General features: G+C 36.4%; 1 protein-coding gene across 3 annotated transcripts in view; it reads right to left on the minus strand.

Annotated features, from left to right (window-relative positions):
* The window catches only part of magixa (MAGI family member, X-linked a), a 57306-nt gene that overhangs the window by 32901 nt on the left and 5983 nt on the right, over window positions 1-18422 (minus strand). For 2 of the 3 annotated variants that reach the window (XM_051903744.1, XM_051903746.1), the window contains exons 2-4: window positions 12059-12348; window positions 9068-9184; window positions 4863-4982 (exon numbers count right to left, since the gene is read on the minus strand). In XM_051903744.1, coding sequence (XP_051759704.1) covers window positions 4863-4982; window positions 9068-9184; window positions 12059-12338 — 517 coding nt within the window. In that variant the 5' untranslated portion in view covers window positions 12339-12348. The remainder of the gene's footprint in view (window positions 1-4862; window positions 4983-9067; window positions 9185-12058; window positions 12349-18422) is intronic. The other variant, XM_051903745.1, reaches the window with a different exon arrangement.

Here is an 18422-nt window from a genome sequence, read left to right on the forward strand (position 1 = left end):
CTCCATTATCCCGATTAAGTTTGCCAACAAAATGGCTCCAAAAAACAATAAAATTTACAATTCCCTGACATAAACATTTGAAACCACTAGTAATTTTTTTCCAGTTTAATACAAAATTCTTCATTATTACATATTATATTATCAAATGACAACATGCACTCAAGCTGGCATGAACTCCACAAGTCTGGCAAGAGCTCCACAAAATCTGATGATCCATGTTATCCTGCATGATTTGAATGAATGTTCCAAAAGATCATCTTGTGCTTCAATGGAAGCAAGAAAATCTGAACATTTGCACCAAGGAGTTCATATGATCAGTGTCATAAATTTGATCAGTGACTTAGAAATAGTGTAGAATTCATTTTAAACCTTAACATTTCTTCATTTTAAAATGTTCAAAATTCTAAAACTTTATTGGGTTTAAAACAGATTTTCAATCTAAAAGCCATAACCAATGTGGTACTGTATGTGACCCCACTGTATCTTTTAAAGCAGAACTTTTTTGTGTCACCAAATTTAATGACAAAGTTCTAGTTCTACATTTTATGAAAAGAGGAATTTTTCCTGCTCCTGGCTGCTGCTGCTGCCCTAGATCATGCTCTCTTTAAAACCCTTAATCACGGCTGTTATGAAACTAATAAACTGACAGGATGTTCCAGAGCTCTTTTAGCAATCAGATCAATGGCGAAAACATGAACTTAATCCACCTCGGAGCATCTACCTCAATCTCCAAAATAAAAGCATACAACATAAAAACTCCAAAGTTCAGTTTAAAAAAAAAAATTACAATTTACACTATAACAGCACTAGGGGCGCAAACTCTTCAGCTAAGAGAGTTTACTCAGCTATTGTACAAAAGCTACATGTTTGGAATTTTCGGAGATATTTAACTGCAGCATAACTCCCTTGCTGCAGCTTATTTACAACTGGAGAAAAAAAATGAAGAGAGAGAGAGAGAGAGAGAGAGAGAGAGAGAGAGAGAGAGAGAGAGAGAGAGAGAGAGAGAAAGCGGGAATGGAGGTGGAGGGGTGATTGGAGACAGAGAAACTGAAATAGGGATTACAGAGAAAAGCCTCTTTTCTCTTGTACAGAGTGATAGAAAAGTAGGAGTGTGGTGTGCTTTCTGGTTAGAGAGATGACTAATGGGCTGCGGGGCATCACTGCTCGGGTGTTAAAAACACTTTTGTGGTTAATTATAGGCATATTAAACAAATAATACCACATCTCACATTTCTATAGTTTTTTCTGTGGGGTCAGTACGTTTTTTTGTTTTTTTGTTGTTTTTTTTAAAGAAATTAATACATAAGACACAAGATGTCTATTTCAAATAAATGTTGTTCTTTTAAACCTTCTGTTAATCAAAGAATCCTGAAAAAATGCATCATGGTTAGCACAAAAAAAATATTAAGCAGTGCAAATGTCTTCCACATTGATAAGAAATGTTTCTTACGCACCAAATCAGAATATTAGAATGATTTCTGAAGGATCATGTGGGATTGAAGACTGGAATAATGATGCTGAAAATTCAGCTTTGCCTTCATAGGAATAATTTACATTTTAAAATGTATTGAAATAGAAAACAAGTACTTCAAATTATAATAATATTTCACAATATTACCGTTTTCTATCACTTTTTTAATCAAATAAATGCTTGGTGAGTCTTCTTTCAAAATCATAAAAAAAAAAAATCTTACCAACCCCAAACGTTTGAAAACTAGCGTATATACAGTGAAGATTTTGTCAGGATAAGTAAAAAAGTCTCTATTGGTGATAATGACATGGTCAGTGATTAGACCATGACATTTACATCAATCATCAGTCCTTGTACTACTTGAGTTCCCCAAAAGCATGTTTGCATAAAAACCTCAATACCAACTCCATGTGGGACCAGCTCGACCGAGAAGTGAACGATATCTTTCTTACTTTCCAAAGACAACAGAAATTAAAGCGGCACAGCAGTATCAAAAACAGGAGTCAGCAGAAACATATTCATAAATCCAAGAGCTGCAACTTCGAAGGATGTCATAGTGTGAATCTGCAGCTGTGTGTGAGACCCTTAACAAAGACATCAGCAGGCTCAGACATCAGTCTGCATTACACGCTTGTTCTCTCTCCATTAGGACTCTTTTTCAGCTCTTTCTGCTGATAACGTTGGAGGACAGAACCAAGCCAGCATGGCACTTTTCTCCGCAGTCTGGAGGGTGCTTCTCTTAATTCTGATTGGCTTGAGCTTTTGGAGCTTTGGCGTGAAGCACACACAAATGTGTAAAACATTCATACTGGTAGCTTAAAACATGAACAAATCAGTCTTAATATTTAATAAACAAATGAGAAGAACTTTGTGAATGTGCATTGTTAAAATGGGGGGGGGGGGATCTCTTTATGAAAATGTTTTTCTCCACATTGGCCACAATTAAAGGCACCCTTTTATTCAACCTCCTTTTGCCAAGATAACAGCTCTGAGTCTTCACCTATAATGAGGTGGAGGACAACTGACAAGAGATCAGAGACTATTCCTCCATATAGAATCTCTCCAGATCTTCTCTTCAGTTCACTCCACTCATTTTCTATAGTGTTCAGGTCAGGGGACTGGGATGGCCATGGCAGAAGCTTCATTTTGTGCTCAGTGACCCATTTTTGTGTTGATTTTGATGTTTGTTTTGGATCATCGTCCTGATGGAAGATCCAACCATGGCTCATTATAAGATTTCTAGCAGAGTCGGTCAAGTTTTGATTTTTTATCTGTTGGTATTTGATAGAATCCATGATGCCAAATAGGCCCACAATTTCAAAGATCCAGCAGTATGTTTAATCATGGACATGGGGTACTTTTTATCCCTGCTTGCACCAAACCCATCTGGTGGGTTTGCTGCCAAAAAGCTTTTTTTTTTTTTTTTAAGTTTCATCTGACCATAGAACCCGGTCCCGTTTGAAGTTACAGTCGTGTCTGACAACTGAATATGCTGGAGATTGTTTTTGGATGAGAGCAGAGGATTCTTCTTAAAATCCTCCCAAACAACATGTGGAATTTTTTTCTCTTTTTTTTTCCTGACTTCAAAGCTCAACTAATTTCTGCAATTCTCCAGCTGTGATCCTTGGAGAGTCCTTGGACAGTCTTGGACAATTTCATGTTCCTAGTCACCCTGGTGTGCTAAAAAAATGTAAATATGAATGGAAATGTTCTAGGGGTGCCAATAATTGTGGCCATTGTCTATTGGAGAAAAATATTTATTTCATAATGTGATTTCCTCCTCACTTTCAATTGATTTACTTTAATAAAAGGTTAGATTTTTGTGATTTTTTTCAATGAAAGATCAAAAGGATAAACAATGCAGGATAAACAATTTTCACAGCTTTCTTTGATCATATTTATCAAGGGTGCCAATAATTCTGACCTTGACTGTATTCATTATACAAATGCCCATGGCACTTTAATATTTTATTCATTTATATTATTAATTTAATTTCCAGGTCTAGAAATCTCACTTTTTAAATTAACCTTTCTCATATAGAATCTCCAGGTTTTTCAAGACTGTGGGAATCCTGCAATTAAAATAAAAAAATATCTTGATATTTAGCTTATTTTAAAACTTGTTTTGTCTTATTTTAATTAAACTTAAGTCACAATGAGGCCACCGTGAAGTTTGCTAAGGCCCCCTAGTGGGCCTCGATCTCCTGGTTGAGAAACAATGATTTAGATCAGTGTTTCTCAACCAGTGTGTTGTAACCCAAAAGTGGGTCAAAAGACCCTTTTGAGTGAGTTGCGGAGTGTGTAGTCAAAGAAACAACAACAAAAAACATTCTAAACGTTTTTATGATGCAAGACTTTTATTTTGAAAAACATGAGTGAAAGCTGTTGACTCTTCTGTCAGATGCAGTTTAAGTAAAGAGTGCCTGAGAAAAAAATGTGTTGTCCGGATTCAGTATCTGCTGATGTTATCAGGCTGTCAGTGTCATTATTCTAACATTATTTTCATATAACTTGTTACGAAATAAAGTCTCTCACCTCAGAAAAACTAATTTCCCTGTCATGTCAGATGTTATACTGTGCTCACGGCACACATTCTTCAATTGCATGCGCAATTGCACGCCATTATATCACTTCACTATATAAAGAGCAGTTGAAATTACAAGCATGCAACGACGTAGTTACGCAGTCAGTTAGTAAGACATCATGAAATTACCAAAAAGTACCAATAAATTATGTAACTGGTACATCATGTGTTAGCTGGAAAGGATTTGAATGCAGGTAGGATGCTCATTCTATTCATCAGGACATCGTTCATATGTTTTATTAACAGTTCATGTTAGTATTGTTTATTAAATATACATGAGATTTGACTGCACACTCACTTGGAAAAAGTTTTTATTAAAACTTCACTTAATAAAAACTTTTTGCAAGTGAGTATGCAGTCAAATCTCATGTATATTTAGATTTATCTCTCTTGACCTGCACCTCAGACGGAGTGCGTTTGTTTATGTCTTTTTTTTGAATATTGTTTATTAACCAAAGTAACTGTAGTTTCTGTACCACTTCATTTTCACTTTGTGTTATTTTGTATATTTTTATATGACGATGGCTCATGCCAACTTACTAACTTTATTGTATTGACAAAAACTTTTTTTGGACTGATATTTAAAAGCCTTATTTTATACTGTTTATTCATCAGTGTTAGTGATATTCTTACAATTTATGTGCATGTTAAGTGAAGTGGGACGGTGCTTGTGCGTCAAATTCCTAAAAAAAATGACTTAATTAAAAACTTAATGACCATGAGAACATGTGGGTCCTGTGGCCAAACCAGTTGAGAACCACTGGTTTAGATGCATTAAGTGGATATAAAGGAGATACTGATTCTGACCTTTGAACTTCCCACTTTCCAGCAGGGCTCCAGACTCTTCCAGGGAGAAGAATTCCTCAATGGACACAAAGTTATAATCCACCCCTGAGATCTCTCCATCCCGTGGTTGCCTGGTTGTACCTGGGTCGGGCCAGGAGAGCAAGCATATGAATGTTAAAAATGAATTATAAAAAAATATATACAATATTTGTTCTTTGCTTAACTTGGCAAAAAAAAAAAAAAAAACTACATCACCTTCAAATAAAGTGTCACCAAAAAAGACATGAATTTGTTACAAGTAGACAACAAGCCATTTAAACAGAGAATGTAAAAATAGGAAAGCTATAGTGCTACAGACACATGGGCTATTTTAAAAGATCGCTCATTATTTTTTCATAAACTTGCATCTTCCCTTTGCTAAAAATCTAATGCATTTTTTGAAAAAAAAAAAAAATTCACCGGGAAGCCAGTCTCTTTGATGCGTTTGATGTTTGTATCCACAGACCTCAGAGAAAACAGAGACACAGCTGTCACACAGCAAGTTGATTGGCCTTGATATAGAAAAGAGGCGGAGTTCAATGTCTGATGTGAGTGTCAAATGAGGATAAAAGCAGTTACGTAACAGTGTTTACATACTAACTATATATTAAATAAATACTGTGCGTGTGTCTGTGTCTGTTTGCAAATGACTTTGGCGGTGTGAGGCGACACCTGATTATGATTTCAAGCACTTCAGACTTGCTCCATAATCCCACAGTGATGAGATTATACAACTTCCTCTCAGCTTTCCATCTCCAATGAAAGTTGGGACAAGTGGATTTTCCTGAGGTAGATAAGCAGTGCATCCCAATTTAAGCTAACCTGATCATTGCAATTCTGGCATTGCAGAAGAGATACAGTAGGAAACCTGCATGCTTTGATCCACTTGCCAACATAACAAACTGCTCTGAAGCAAAAGTCTTCAGGAAGAGAAAAGGTACATGGTTTATGAGGTAGTGCACCTATCGCATGGATACAACACACAGTTATTCAACATCAAGCATGATTGTAATGACTTAAAAGCCTTCAGCCACCATATACAATAAATCATCCATTAATAACAAAACACTGCATTGTCCCAAGGTATTATACACCCCGTATATGACATCACAGTGCCTGTTTTGCATTAATCCCAATGACAGCCCATACAAAAAGCATATGAGTGTTTTTTCCCTCTTGAAACAATGACGTTTTTATGCAACACATTCACTCAAATGAATCTCTAATGAATGTGTAGGATGACACATTAAGGATTTAGACACTGAGGAGTTTTCACTTCCATAATAATGTGACAGATTTTGTAGTTAAACTGGAGATATAAAAAGAACAAAATAATTTTATCCATCAGAAACAGATTGGATTGTGAAAAGCAGGTGTAAAATATCAGGACGGAGCCAGGTGGTCGGGTTGAAAAATAGGGATTTGTGATGTCATCTGTAAAGGACAGTTGAGCAAGTTATCACATCTTGATGATAGATTACATTTTTTTCTTTGGATAATATGTACTGATACACAATATGACCAGGAATGTGTATTAGAAAAGTAAGTGTTGATTTCATGTTGACTCAAATGCCACTAAATATGCTAACCATTTAACATGACGTTTTGCACCTGGTTAAATATAGCCGTGTACTTTTATACTGACACACCTGTGCTATTTTATCTTAAAAGAACAGAAAAGAGGAGCATCTTACAGTTCACAGTCTTCTAATTGCCTGCAATCAATTCAGAGATGTGACGTTTTGAATAAACGTGTTATTTGGGAAAGCCTTTAAGTTTGAGTACACAGGCTATGTAACTGAACCGATAGATAAAACGTTATGTGAATGGGTGCACGAAAATTTGTGCGCTTGTGTGTATATTCACAAGCATGCGTGAATGGGTCTGTGTTTGGGTGCTTACGCGTTTATGGGTATATGCATGCACAGGAGTGCTGAAAGGCACAGCAGGGTACCTCAGGCTGAAGACAAAGACAAATGTGCAGCTTTGGGATCCAAGAGCAGGAAATAGGCAAAGTTTGAATCATGCAGGACGGATTAAATGCATCAGCTGTGATGGTGAACGGGAACCTGATGCCGGCATGAGCTATACATTAATAAATGCATGCAATCATTTCTGAAAATAGTTGCTGTTTTGTTGCCAAGGCAAAATATGGAACAGTGCCATTCACAATGAGCGCACTGCTGTGACATTTGATGACAGTTGCCATGGAAATGGTTAAAGTGCATCGCATTGCCTCAAAGTGACTGAACCTTTGACTCTGCATGAGGTTTGACATGATTGTAAACTGGATTTGTTTACAGTCTCTGCGAGCATTAAAGCATGAGATTGCATGCATGCTTTTGCTGGCTGATGTATTTCAGGATCTCATTTCTCATGTGTGTGAACTTGTTTGTGTTTTCAATGCAGTTGTTTTACTGCAGGGGTCTTCAACCTTTTTCAGGCTAAGGAGCCCTTGGTGGATAGAGAGAAAAAGCAGGGAGCCATTTTACATATTGAATAATCTTGTGTAGCCAGGCCTGTGACTAAAAAGCATAAAAGAGGTTTGATTCATATTGCACTGTGAAATTAACTTAAATAATGAACCAGGAGTCTCTACAAATAGTTTTATAGAAAATAAAATACTAGAGAAAAAAAAAAAAAAAAAAAAGTTAAAAATGTGTCAAGTCAGTGATCAGAATTTTGCTTTTTCTTGCCCATTCGTTTCACATGCTTTTTTTTTTCCAACAAAAAATAAAAACCACACAAAACCCAAGCGAAATTTTCACAAGCCCAATCCAAACCACTTTTGAATGCAGTTTGAAATCAGATTAAAATAATTTGTTTTTATGCAGTTTTTTTTTTTGCAGTTGTCTATTTTTTGCAGTTTATGCAAATGTGTTCACATTTGGAGTGTCCGCAAGAAATGATGTTTTATTAACAAAGTTCAGGAGGACCTGAACCTACAGTACGCAAGTGTGTCCTTACTATGACAACCACAACTGCAGTCTAAACTGAAAAATCTGGCTACATGTAACTTACAGTTTGAACAGTCGGTCTAAAAAGCTGGATTTAAGAAAAGAAAAAAAAAATTCAGATCTCCCCTGAAGTCTAAATAAAGCCTATGTTCACCTTTAATGACAAACATGGACAAATCCAGTGATTATTTCAGCCTCAAAAACATTTTGTTGTGACACCAATCTGGTATCTTGTAAACATGACTTTGTTTTCAAAAGGACTGATGAAAAAAAAAAAAGAAAGAAAAAAAGTCAGCCAATCAGATTAGAGTTTTAGAGAGTACTTTTCAGTTTTGTCTGCAAAAAGTATCAGACAGTCAGCAAATGAACTTAAAAGATTTTACAATTGGACATTAGAACATTTAACAAACATTTTCTTCTTTTTCTCCAAAATTAGTTTGACATCCCGTGTTAAAGGGTTAGTTCACCAAAAAATGAAATTTTCTGTCATTAAGTACTCACCCTCATGTCATCCCAAATCTGTAAGACCTTCGTTCATCTTCGGAACACAAATTAAGATGTTTTTCATGAAATTTGAGGGTATCTAATCCACACATAAGTAGCAATGTCATTGCACCTTTTGAGTTCCAGAAAGGTAGTAAAGACATTGTTAAAATAGTCCATGTGACTGCAGTGGTTCAACATTAATGTTATGAAGCGACAAGAATACTTTTTGTGCACAAAAGCAAAACAAAAATAACTTTTTTCAACAATTTCTTCTCTTCCCTGTCAGTCTCCTACGCTGTTGATGCAGTAAACACAGTGCAGCGCCTCCGGGTTCTATGTCAGAACGCCGACGCTGTACACGTGAGCAGCACAATGCTGACGCAGGAGCCGGCCAATAATGAGTCGTCATTCTGTTATTTTTGTTTTGTTTTTGAGCACAAAAAGTATTCTTGTCACTTCATAACATTAAGATTGAACCTCTGTAGTCACATGGACTATTTTAACAATGTCTTTACTACCTTTCTGGGCCTTGAAAGGTGCAATGACGTTGCTGCCTATGTGTGGTTCAGAAACCCTTGGATTTCATCAAAAAATATCATAATTTGTGTTCCGAAGATGAACAAAGGTCTTACGGATTTGGAACGGCATAAGGGTAAGTAATTAATGACAGAAACTTCATTTTTGGGTGAACTAACCCTTTAAAGAGCCCTGTATTACTGAATTATGTAGGTGCGCATCACTCACAGGGCACGGCGCGCAGGTAGAGGTTCTCTCGTATGACCTGTTGGAGTTGGCTGTCCATTGATCCGGGTGTAAAACACTTGCTCAGGTAAAGTCTCAGATCCTTACAGAGAGTCGAGCCTACAGATCACAAACAGAACACATGAACGAGAATGAGATGGAGAGATTTGAAACCACTTTTTAATAGCAGCACTGTTGCCAAATTCACAAATAGAACACTGCTGTCACCATGGAAATATGAGAAAAAAAAGGTGAAACTGGCAAAGTGAAACTGTCAAAGACGCAGTTCTGAAAATAAACCGAAGCACACCATAAAATCAATAAGGGTTAAACGCCCTGAATTCATTCCTAATACTGCATACCCCAGGTTACCACAGTAACACCTCAGACCTCACACGCACATTCAAGCATGCTGAGACTGCACTGCAACTGCAGAAGTCTCTAAGGTCAGTGTGCTGTTGTCACAAACAAGCACTGCGGAGCACCTAACGAGGACCCGTTCGGCTTCTGTGTATTGATTTTCACGCTTAATATAATCCGGTGGTCCTTTCCGCACACAATCTCAACACATGGACTCCTCAAGGACTCATGGGAAAGGTAGGATGAGTCATTTCACACTGATCTATTCATTTTTTAAAGTGCGTTATGACCTTAGATGACAGCCAGCTTCCTTTCACGTAGGATATTGATGGTCTTTATACATTGTGAACGGGGATTGCCCACCCTGTTACTCACCGATGCCGGGCTCCACCCCCCCCACGCTGACAGCGATCAATCGGGCCAACCAGGGCAGAGAGTTCCGGAGAGGTTAAGTAATAGAGTGCGGGATATCACATCCACTTAATATCTGACACTGAACTGTGGGAAGGTGGAGACCTGGTGTAGCTATTGCATATCAGGATCCTTTTTACATGCTGTTATTAAGAACAAATACTGTGTAGAATAATCTGAGTTCTGTATTATCCAACCATGACAGCGACAAGCGATACTACACTTTGTCAGTAATTTGGTTTTCTTGCTCTTCATGTATATTAAACATCATACATGGAGGAGGAGAGATTGATTGTGAAAGTTCAGAAACATTGGATAAACCATAAGGGAAGATACAAAGAAACAAAACAGATGTTTTGAAAATATACCATGTCATTTTTCAAAGACGCTGTTCTGAAAATAAACTGAAGCTTTTCAGCTCTCATTACTCCAGTCTTCAGTGTCACATGATCCTTCAGAAATTATTCTAATATGCTGATTTGGTTCTCAAGAAACATTTATTATTATCGTCAATGTTGAAAACAGTTGTGCTGCTTAATATTTTTGTGGAAACCATACATTTTTCAGGATTCTTTGATGAACAGAATGTTCAAAAGGACACTTTTTGAAATTGAAATCATTTGTAATGTTACAAATACCTTTAAAAAATTCTTACTGACCCCAAACTTTTGATGTGTTTGATGTATAATCAATTCAATAGGATTTCAAAAAGGTGTATTTTTTCATTGTTTTTTTAAACTCTGTTTCTTTGGTTATTTCCATAAATACCTATTCTACTTCCCGAAATTCTACAGTAACTAACTAAGCCAAGCAGCAAAGTTTCTATACTCAAACATTCAATAGCTAAAAACATCTATAATCTGAGTTCTTGTATAATTTAATTAATAAAATAAAAGCTTTTAGAACTTTTGTTTGTAATTGAAAAGATGTAATATCTCAAAAAAAAAAAAGAAAAAAAAAAGTGATTTGACATTCTTGTAAGTCCAAGACACTGTGTTTACAAATCTAAGAGAGTGAAAATGCCTTCATTGAGCATTAATTTATTGTGTCAAGAACAATTGGAAAAAAAATTAAAAAGTTAAAAATATGAATATATTAAATTAAATCCCCATGGAGCATCTAGAACCGACATATTCAGGCAGGTTAGATTAGGATAGTACAATCTTCAGGCAGAATGACATTAACGGGTGACATGTCAACACTGTGATCTACTTGGGGCTGTACATTGTCAGTAGGTATAAAGCTCTCACACATCCCAAGTATTTAATTTGATAAGTGCAACAAAATGCAGATAAAACCTATAAAATAAAGGGGTTTGTACTATCACTCTTGTGAGTAAAAACTTGTTTAACCCCAAAAGTTTAACACCAGGCAGAGATGGCCCATGATCTAGAAATTTACTGATCCCCTATTTTCCTTTGGATCTTCAGAAAGCTCACAATTGGTTAGAGGGCTTCTAAGTAGGGGGCAATGTGGGGTGAGTGTCACTTCAGATAAAACATCCGTTGAAGGAATGGCTCACCTAAAAAAGAACATTCTGTCAATATTTACTCACCCTCAAACATGTTTTCTCTCTTCTGTGGAACAGAAAAAGTGAATTTGTCAAGAATATCCTGGCCACGCTTCCAAAATACTAAATAAATAAATACTGAGGCCAAAATGGCCCAAACTTTTGTCCAAAATGTAAAAAAAAAAAAGAAAAAAAGAAAGTGTTTAAGGTAAATATGTACATAAATATATGGTAAATATAGTATATAAAAGTGGCCCATACATCTGGAGAGATAAAAAAAAAAAAAAAGCTATACCAATGTTTGATTCATGAATGAATCTTTTTTTTCATTGAATCAGTAGAGAATTTGTTTATGGATTAGACAGGTCAAAGACTTCATTGATTCAGAATAATTTGAATATAGCAGACACATTTGTGGATCACATTTTAAAATTGTTATGAAACTTTTCTTTCATTTTGGAGTTTGACAGCCTCAGTCAGTCCCCATTCACTTTCAAAGTGTCTCTTTAAACGACAAAAAGCCAATCTAAATCTACTCTGTCAGCTGCGCCTTGTTCAAATAAAAAAATATAGTAATTCTTTTCTTTGCATTGCCCTTTTCTTATCTAATGCACAGAAAGAGTTGGATCAGTGCAAAAGCTTGTTATTCTCCAACTCATGGCGTCTAGTCCCACAACACTCCCACAATTTGCTCTTATCGATAAATAATTTACCTGGTAAGACAGTTTTTATCCGAATGGGATGTGGACATGAGTTCAGAACCCCTCTTACATCTCCCAAGGTCAATCCCAGGACAGGCGTACCCCCAATCTCTAGGATGATGTCACCAACAGTGGCTCCACCCCCAGGTGCTGCTGTAACAAATGGGAACTCTCCATAATCTGCACCGCCTCCAATGGCCACACCAAGCTCTCCCGAGGCTCCGCCCAGTGGGACGAAGCTCTCCTGCACTTTCGAGCGCCAGTGCAGCTTCTTAACAGTGGCCTTAGACATGTTGACAGCGCTGTAAGGAAAGAAAAAGGAAAGACATTGTTCAAACATTTTCAATTGTTGCATTAAAAAAAATTAAGATTTCCCTACTGAAAAAAAAAGCCTAGGTTCGTTTGCTGGTCTTAGCTGATTTCCCAGCTTGGCCACGAATCATGATGGTCCATTGCCTTGGTTTAGGCACTTTTCATCTAGTCAAACTGTGAGATCAGCTGACTACACAGCTAAACCAACAAAAGACTAGCTTGAAGGTTTTTTTCTGTAGGGTTGACTACGAATCAGTGTCTTTGCACAAAACTGATTAAAAACATTCAGGGTAACCAACCTAATATGGTTTTCAAAATAGGTTAATTGAATGTAGATAAATTTGGATCATTTTGAAATGACATTTTGAAACCTCAAACACCTCAAACGTGTCATAATACTGGTTTAATGGTTACAGTGACAGCTTTAAGTAAATAATGTTAATAATGTATTTAAGTAATGTTTACTACCATTCAAAAATTTGGGGTCAGTAAGATTTTTTTTTTTTAATTAATAATTTTATTCAGCAAGGACACATTATAAGGGTTAGCTCACCCAAAAATGAAAATTCTGTCATTAATTACTCACCCTCGTGTCCCACACCCGTAAGACCTTTGTCCATCTTCGGAACACAAATTAAGATGTTTTTCATAAAATCCGATGGCTCAGTGAGGCCTCTATTGCCAGCAAATACATTGCCCAGAAAGCTACTAAAGAGGTATTTAAAACAGTTCATGTGAGTACAGTGGTTCAACCTTAATGTTATGAAGCGACAAAAATACTTTTTGTGCGCAAAAAAAACAAACAAAAAAAGATTTTATTCAACAATATCTAGTGATGGGCTTTACGAATCTTTTGTTTCTAATCAGTGGTTCGGAGCATGTATCAAACTGCCAAAGTCACGTGATTTCAGTAAACAAGGCTTCGTTACATCATAAATGTTTCGAAATTTCAATGGTTCACCACTGCGGGGCATGACTTTGGCAGTTTGATACACACTCCGAACCACTGATTCGAAACAAAAGATTTGTAAAGATTTGAAGCTTCATGAAACAGTGTTCTGAAATCGGCCATCACTAGATACTGTCATAAGTCATTATTTTGTTTGTTTTTTTGGCGCACAAAAAGTATTCTCGTTGCTTCATAACATTAAGGTTGAACCACTGTAGTCACATGAACAGTTTTAAATACGTCTATAGTAGCTTTCTGGGCATTGAAAATGTTAATTGTCTTTCTGGCAATGCAGGCCTCAATGAGCCATTGGATTTTATCAAAAATCCTAATTTGTGTTCCGAAGATGAATGAAGGTCTTACGGGTGTGGAACAACATGAGGATGAGTAATTAATGACAGAATTTTCATTTTTGGGTGAGCTAACCCTTTAAATTGATCAAAAGTCACAGTAAATTAATCCATTAAAAATACTGTTCTTTTGAACTTTCTATTCATCAAAGAGTCCTTGAAAATACTGAGCAGCACAACTGTTTTCAACATTCATAATAATAATAATAAGAAATGTTTTTGTGAATCAAATCAGCATATTAGAATGATTTCTGATGGATCATGTGACACTGAAGACTGGAGAAATGATGCTGAAAATTCAGCTTTGGCAACACAGGAATAAATTACATTTTAAAATATATTGAAATTTTAAATTGTAATAATATTTCACAATACTATATTTACTGTATTTGTGATCAAATAAATGCAGCCTTGGTTAGCATCAGAGACTTTCGAGAAAAAAAAAAAAAAAAAAAAAAAACACTTACCAACCCCAAACTTTTGAATGGTAGTGCACTGTATATGAAGTGAACAAGATACAACTTAGTAACTTTTTAAATGTATATTTAGTGGACTAAAGTTGAAGACAAAAAGCATGAAACACAGCGTAAAGTCAAATACATACAGAATGACAATATACGTCTCATAACTCTTCAAAGAGTCAAGGGCCTCTAAATAGGTGCAAACACATTTACGTGAGTCCCAGTGGTGTTCCACAAGCTATACACATGATACGAGTCTCCAAATTGAAACAAAACAAGCAAACAGATGGTCAAAACGCAGTGGGGGGTGATTCCGTCCACAAACACAAATTTACACGGGCTCATTAAAAATGCATAGATCTATTTCAGGTGTCACCGATTCTGTAACCGCAAACGTAACACGTTTCCATCAGCAAAATTGTCTGGGGCTTTCCACTAAACATTAAAGTAGAAAAAATACTAACAAATCAGTATCTCAGAGGATCTGCCAAATTACGCATCAGGTTTGGCTGCAGAAGGCCCTCTTTTTCTCAGCATGTGTGTCCCTGTTGCTTAGCCATATAGCGACTCATATAGCCTGTATAGATATGAATCAGCAGCTAAAGATACAAAAATACAAACAAAAATAAAAGGTAAATGCCCATATGAAAATTACATACCACGCTTCACCATTTCTGATTACAACCCTGCAGTGCAAAGATCACACACTAGTTAATGCATCATCTGATATACATCAGCAGCGGTGGGAAAGGGGGGCTGAGTGTTTAAATGGACAATACTAACAGAGTTACATAGTTACAGCTACACCATTGCAGTAAACTCAGGGAGGGGAGGAGAGGAGACCATGCATTCCAGCGCTGCGGGTCTTTTCCATTACCTCACAGAGAGAGAGAAAGTTATAACTCCAGATCTTATGGACTCTGCCTGGAGCTTTGGAGAAACAGCGGTGAGAGTCACCTCAAAAACTGAAAGCAAACAGTGGTGTGAGCACTTCAAACGCTAGGTATCAAAGTCCATCCAACCTGCCGCAGTGTGTTCGCACCTCACTTGAGCGCACACACACACAGCACAGTACAGTGTGAATGTGTTATGAGCATGAACGGTTCGCCGGAAAACCTTTCATGCAGGTAAAATAAGACTCAGCACTTGGGATACAAGATTAATATATAACTTAGCTTTAAATATGCATCTGGATCTTGTCTACCACTTTGTTCGCTGCGGTTGTGGCATCCCTCTGGGATGATGTTTCATGTGTCACAGACATACACTCCGGTCTGAGGCAAGTTTCTTGAAGTATATCACTGCCGCGTGACATCTGTGTATTTTATCGAGATCTAAAGCCTGTTCCATTTCTGATTAAATCCCGCTTGCATCTTCCGCATTACATATGCATGCTGAGTCTTCGTGGGCTGCTGAGATGTTGAGAATAATTGATTAAGTACTTTGGAAAGGTGCCCAAAACTGCCACCCTATCTTACTTATGAATAAAGAACTCATAACACCAAACAAAAGATTTTTGTTTTTGTTTTCGTACAGTTTAAGAGGATTTAAGATGGCCTAATGCAATGGTTGCACTTCAAAGTCATTCAAACCAACAGCAACAGGAAATCTAGGATACAACAAGTATGCAGCATGACTATTTTACATTTATTCATTTAGTAGATGCTTTTATCTAACTACCAGTCAGAATCATTAAGATTCTTAAAATGTTTTTGAAAGAAGTATCTTAGGAAGTATCTCTCCTTAGAAATTATTCTAATATGCAGATTTGGTACTCAAGAAACATTTATTATTTTTATTATCAATGTTGAAAACAGTTTTTGCTGGTTAATATTTTTGTGGAAACCGTGATATATTATTTATCAGGTTTCTTTGATGAATAGAAAGTTCAAAAGAACACTTTTGATCAATTTAATGCATCCTTGCTGAGTAAAAGTATTAATTTCTTTTTTAAATCTTACTTACCCCAAACTTTTGAACGGTATATGGTTTTAACTAAAATGTTAGGCAGCAAAAACTGTTTTCAACATTGATATAATAATAAATGTTTCTTGAGCACCAAATCAGCATATTAGAATGATTTCTGAAGGATCATGTGACACTGAAGACTGGAGTAATGATGATGAAATTCAGCTTTGCAATCACAGGAATAAAATTACATTTTAAAATACATTAAAATAGAAAACATTTTAAAATTGAAATAATATTTTTATCAAATTACTGCAGCCTTGGTGAGCATAATATACTTCTTTCAAAAACATTTAAAAAACTCTTAATTATTCCAAACTTTTGACAGGTAGTGTAAATAACCAATAATATATGCAAAGCACAATGCCAGGTTTGAAAAGCTGGATTACTATACAAGCTACAGTAGAGCAAAAGCAGAATTTAGAAAATATTTTACTTGCCGTTTTCAAAATTTGACTTAAACCTATAAGTATAGAGCTCAAATCCTGCCTGAACACTCTGGCTATTTTCCTTCTGAGGGAATCTGTGCCACCAAAGATGAAGTGCAGAGAGGATAAATCCTGCTGGATCTTCAGGTGAGTCAATGAACAGCTTTAATTGAAAACTAAACGTCCAGATGTCACCGGGCCAAGGACAGAGATACAGATCAAAGTTTTGTGGATGACATTCTAAGAGGAGATATTTGTGATTTGTCAACATCTAATGCAGCAACTCTTAACATCAATTATTGTTCATACTGTGGAACTAGATCAAAGATCAGAAGAATGAAATTAGATTTCTACTTCTGTGTTTGTCTCTGAAGCTAATGGTTACGGGATGTCTTGATCTCATTGAACTAAACACATTAACTTAAGCTCCCAAATTAGAAAAGAACAAGACTACACATCATCACCGTTTCCTCCTGAAAAAAACAAAAAATAAACAGTTTAGCAAACTGCTTGTTGGTCTTATTTGGTCTCTCAGCCTGGACTGTTGGCTGGTTTTAGAAGGGTTTTCAGCTTGTCAGGCAATCTTAAACCAGCTAAAACCAGCAAACCAGCTTAGACTGGTTTAAGCAGGATTTCTTTAGAAAGATCAGCTCGACAAAGACAGTAAATGTCTACAGAAGTTCCATTAGATGAACCGTGTACACCCAACCAAAACTCAAACTTTTACAAATCAGACCCCAATAAAATTGAATTACTTGCAGACATGTTTAAAATCTCTCTGCGGCATCACACTGCGGATCACTATTGTGTAAAGAGCCTCAGGTACATCAGTCTGCTGTTATGTGCTGAACCATTAAAGCGTTCGGGGCGATGAGAGCCAAGGGGTTTGGTTTTTCTCCACATCAGCAGTCAAGGTACCTCCTCAATAAAAACAAACAATCTGGAACTCAGAAGAAAACCTCTTCTGTCAAAAGAGGTCACACTAGATGTTATTTCAACATGATTCAAGTCATATTAGTTTAGGACTACAAATCCCAGGGTCAAACTGAAAAGAAAAAAAAATCAGCTATTTGTCACTTTTATAACCAGGTTAAGGCACTGACAGCGTCTTTTCACTGCAAATTGGCATCTTACGTGCAAGTCCACTATGTATTCTGGAAATGAAACTTTACGGCACCTGCACACATGCTCATACATATGAATACCCACAATGCACACCTGCGAAGGCTCATTTGCATAACGACACTATTGGCTGTTGAACTCCATAACCTTCATGCTAGCAGCCTTACAAGAGTAACAAGTAAATGTAACGGGGAGAGCAGAGGGCGAGGAGAGGTATGAAACTGTGTTGCCTGGGGGAAAGATATAGTGAGATACAGAAGAGTGACAGAGGGAGGCAGTTCTGCAGTAGTAGCATGCCGAAGTGGTCAGTGATCATCATTTTTACATACTTTATCATATTTAAAATGGTTAAAAATGAGCTTAATGTGTGTGCTAATGCGAATGCAATGTTTACTGATGCTTTAGCAACATAAATGCCAATAAACCTGAGTATGAGCGTGTGACGACTAAACTCTTTTGGTGCGGCAGGTAATGCGGACTCTGGGGACCAGTGTAATTTAATATAATATATTTTCAGTTTTTATTTTAATTTTAGTTAAAGTTTTAGTAATTTTGTTGTGTGTTTTCATCATTTTTATTAGTATATGCTTTTAATATGTCTATATAGTGTTTTTATTTCAGTTTTAGTTTTAGTTATTTTACATCAAACATTTAGTACAAACTAAATGAAAATAAGCTAGCTTGCCTTGGCAGCTAGCTGAAATAAAATAAAATAATAAAACTTAAACTTATTTCAGTTAGTGTTTATTATATTTCAGGTAACAAAAATTTGCTGGGGAAATGGTT

This window comes from Ctenopharyngodon idella, chromosome 8 (genome assembly GCF_019924925.1).
Source record: "Ctenopharyngodon idella isolate HZGC_01 chromosome 8, HZGC01, whole genome shotgun sequence".
Lineage (NCBI taxonomy): Eukaryota > Metazoa > Chordata > Actinopteri > Cypriniformes > Xenocyprididae > Ctenopharyngodon > Ctenopharyngodon idella.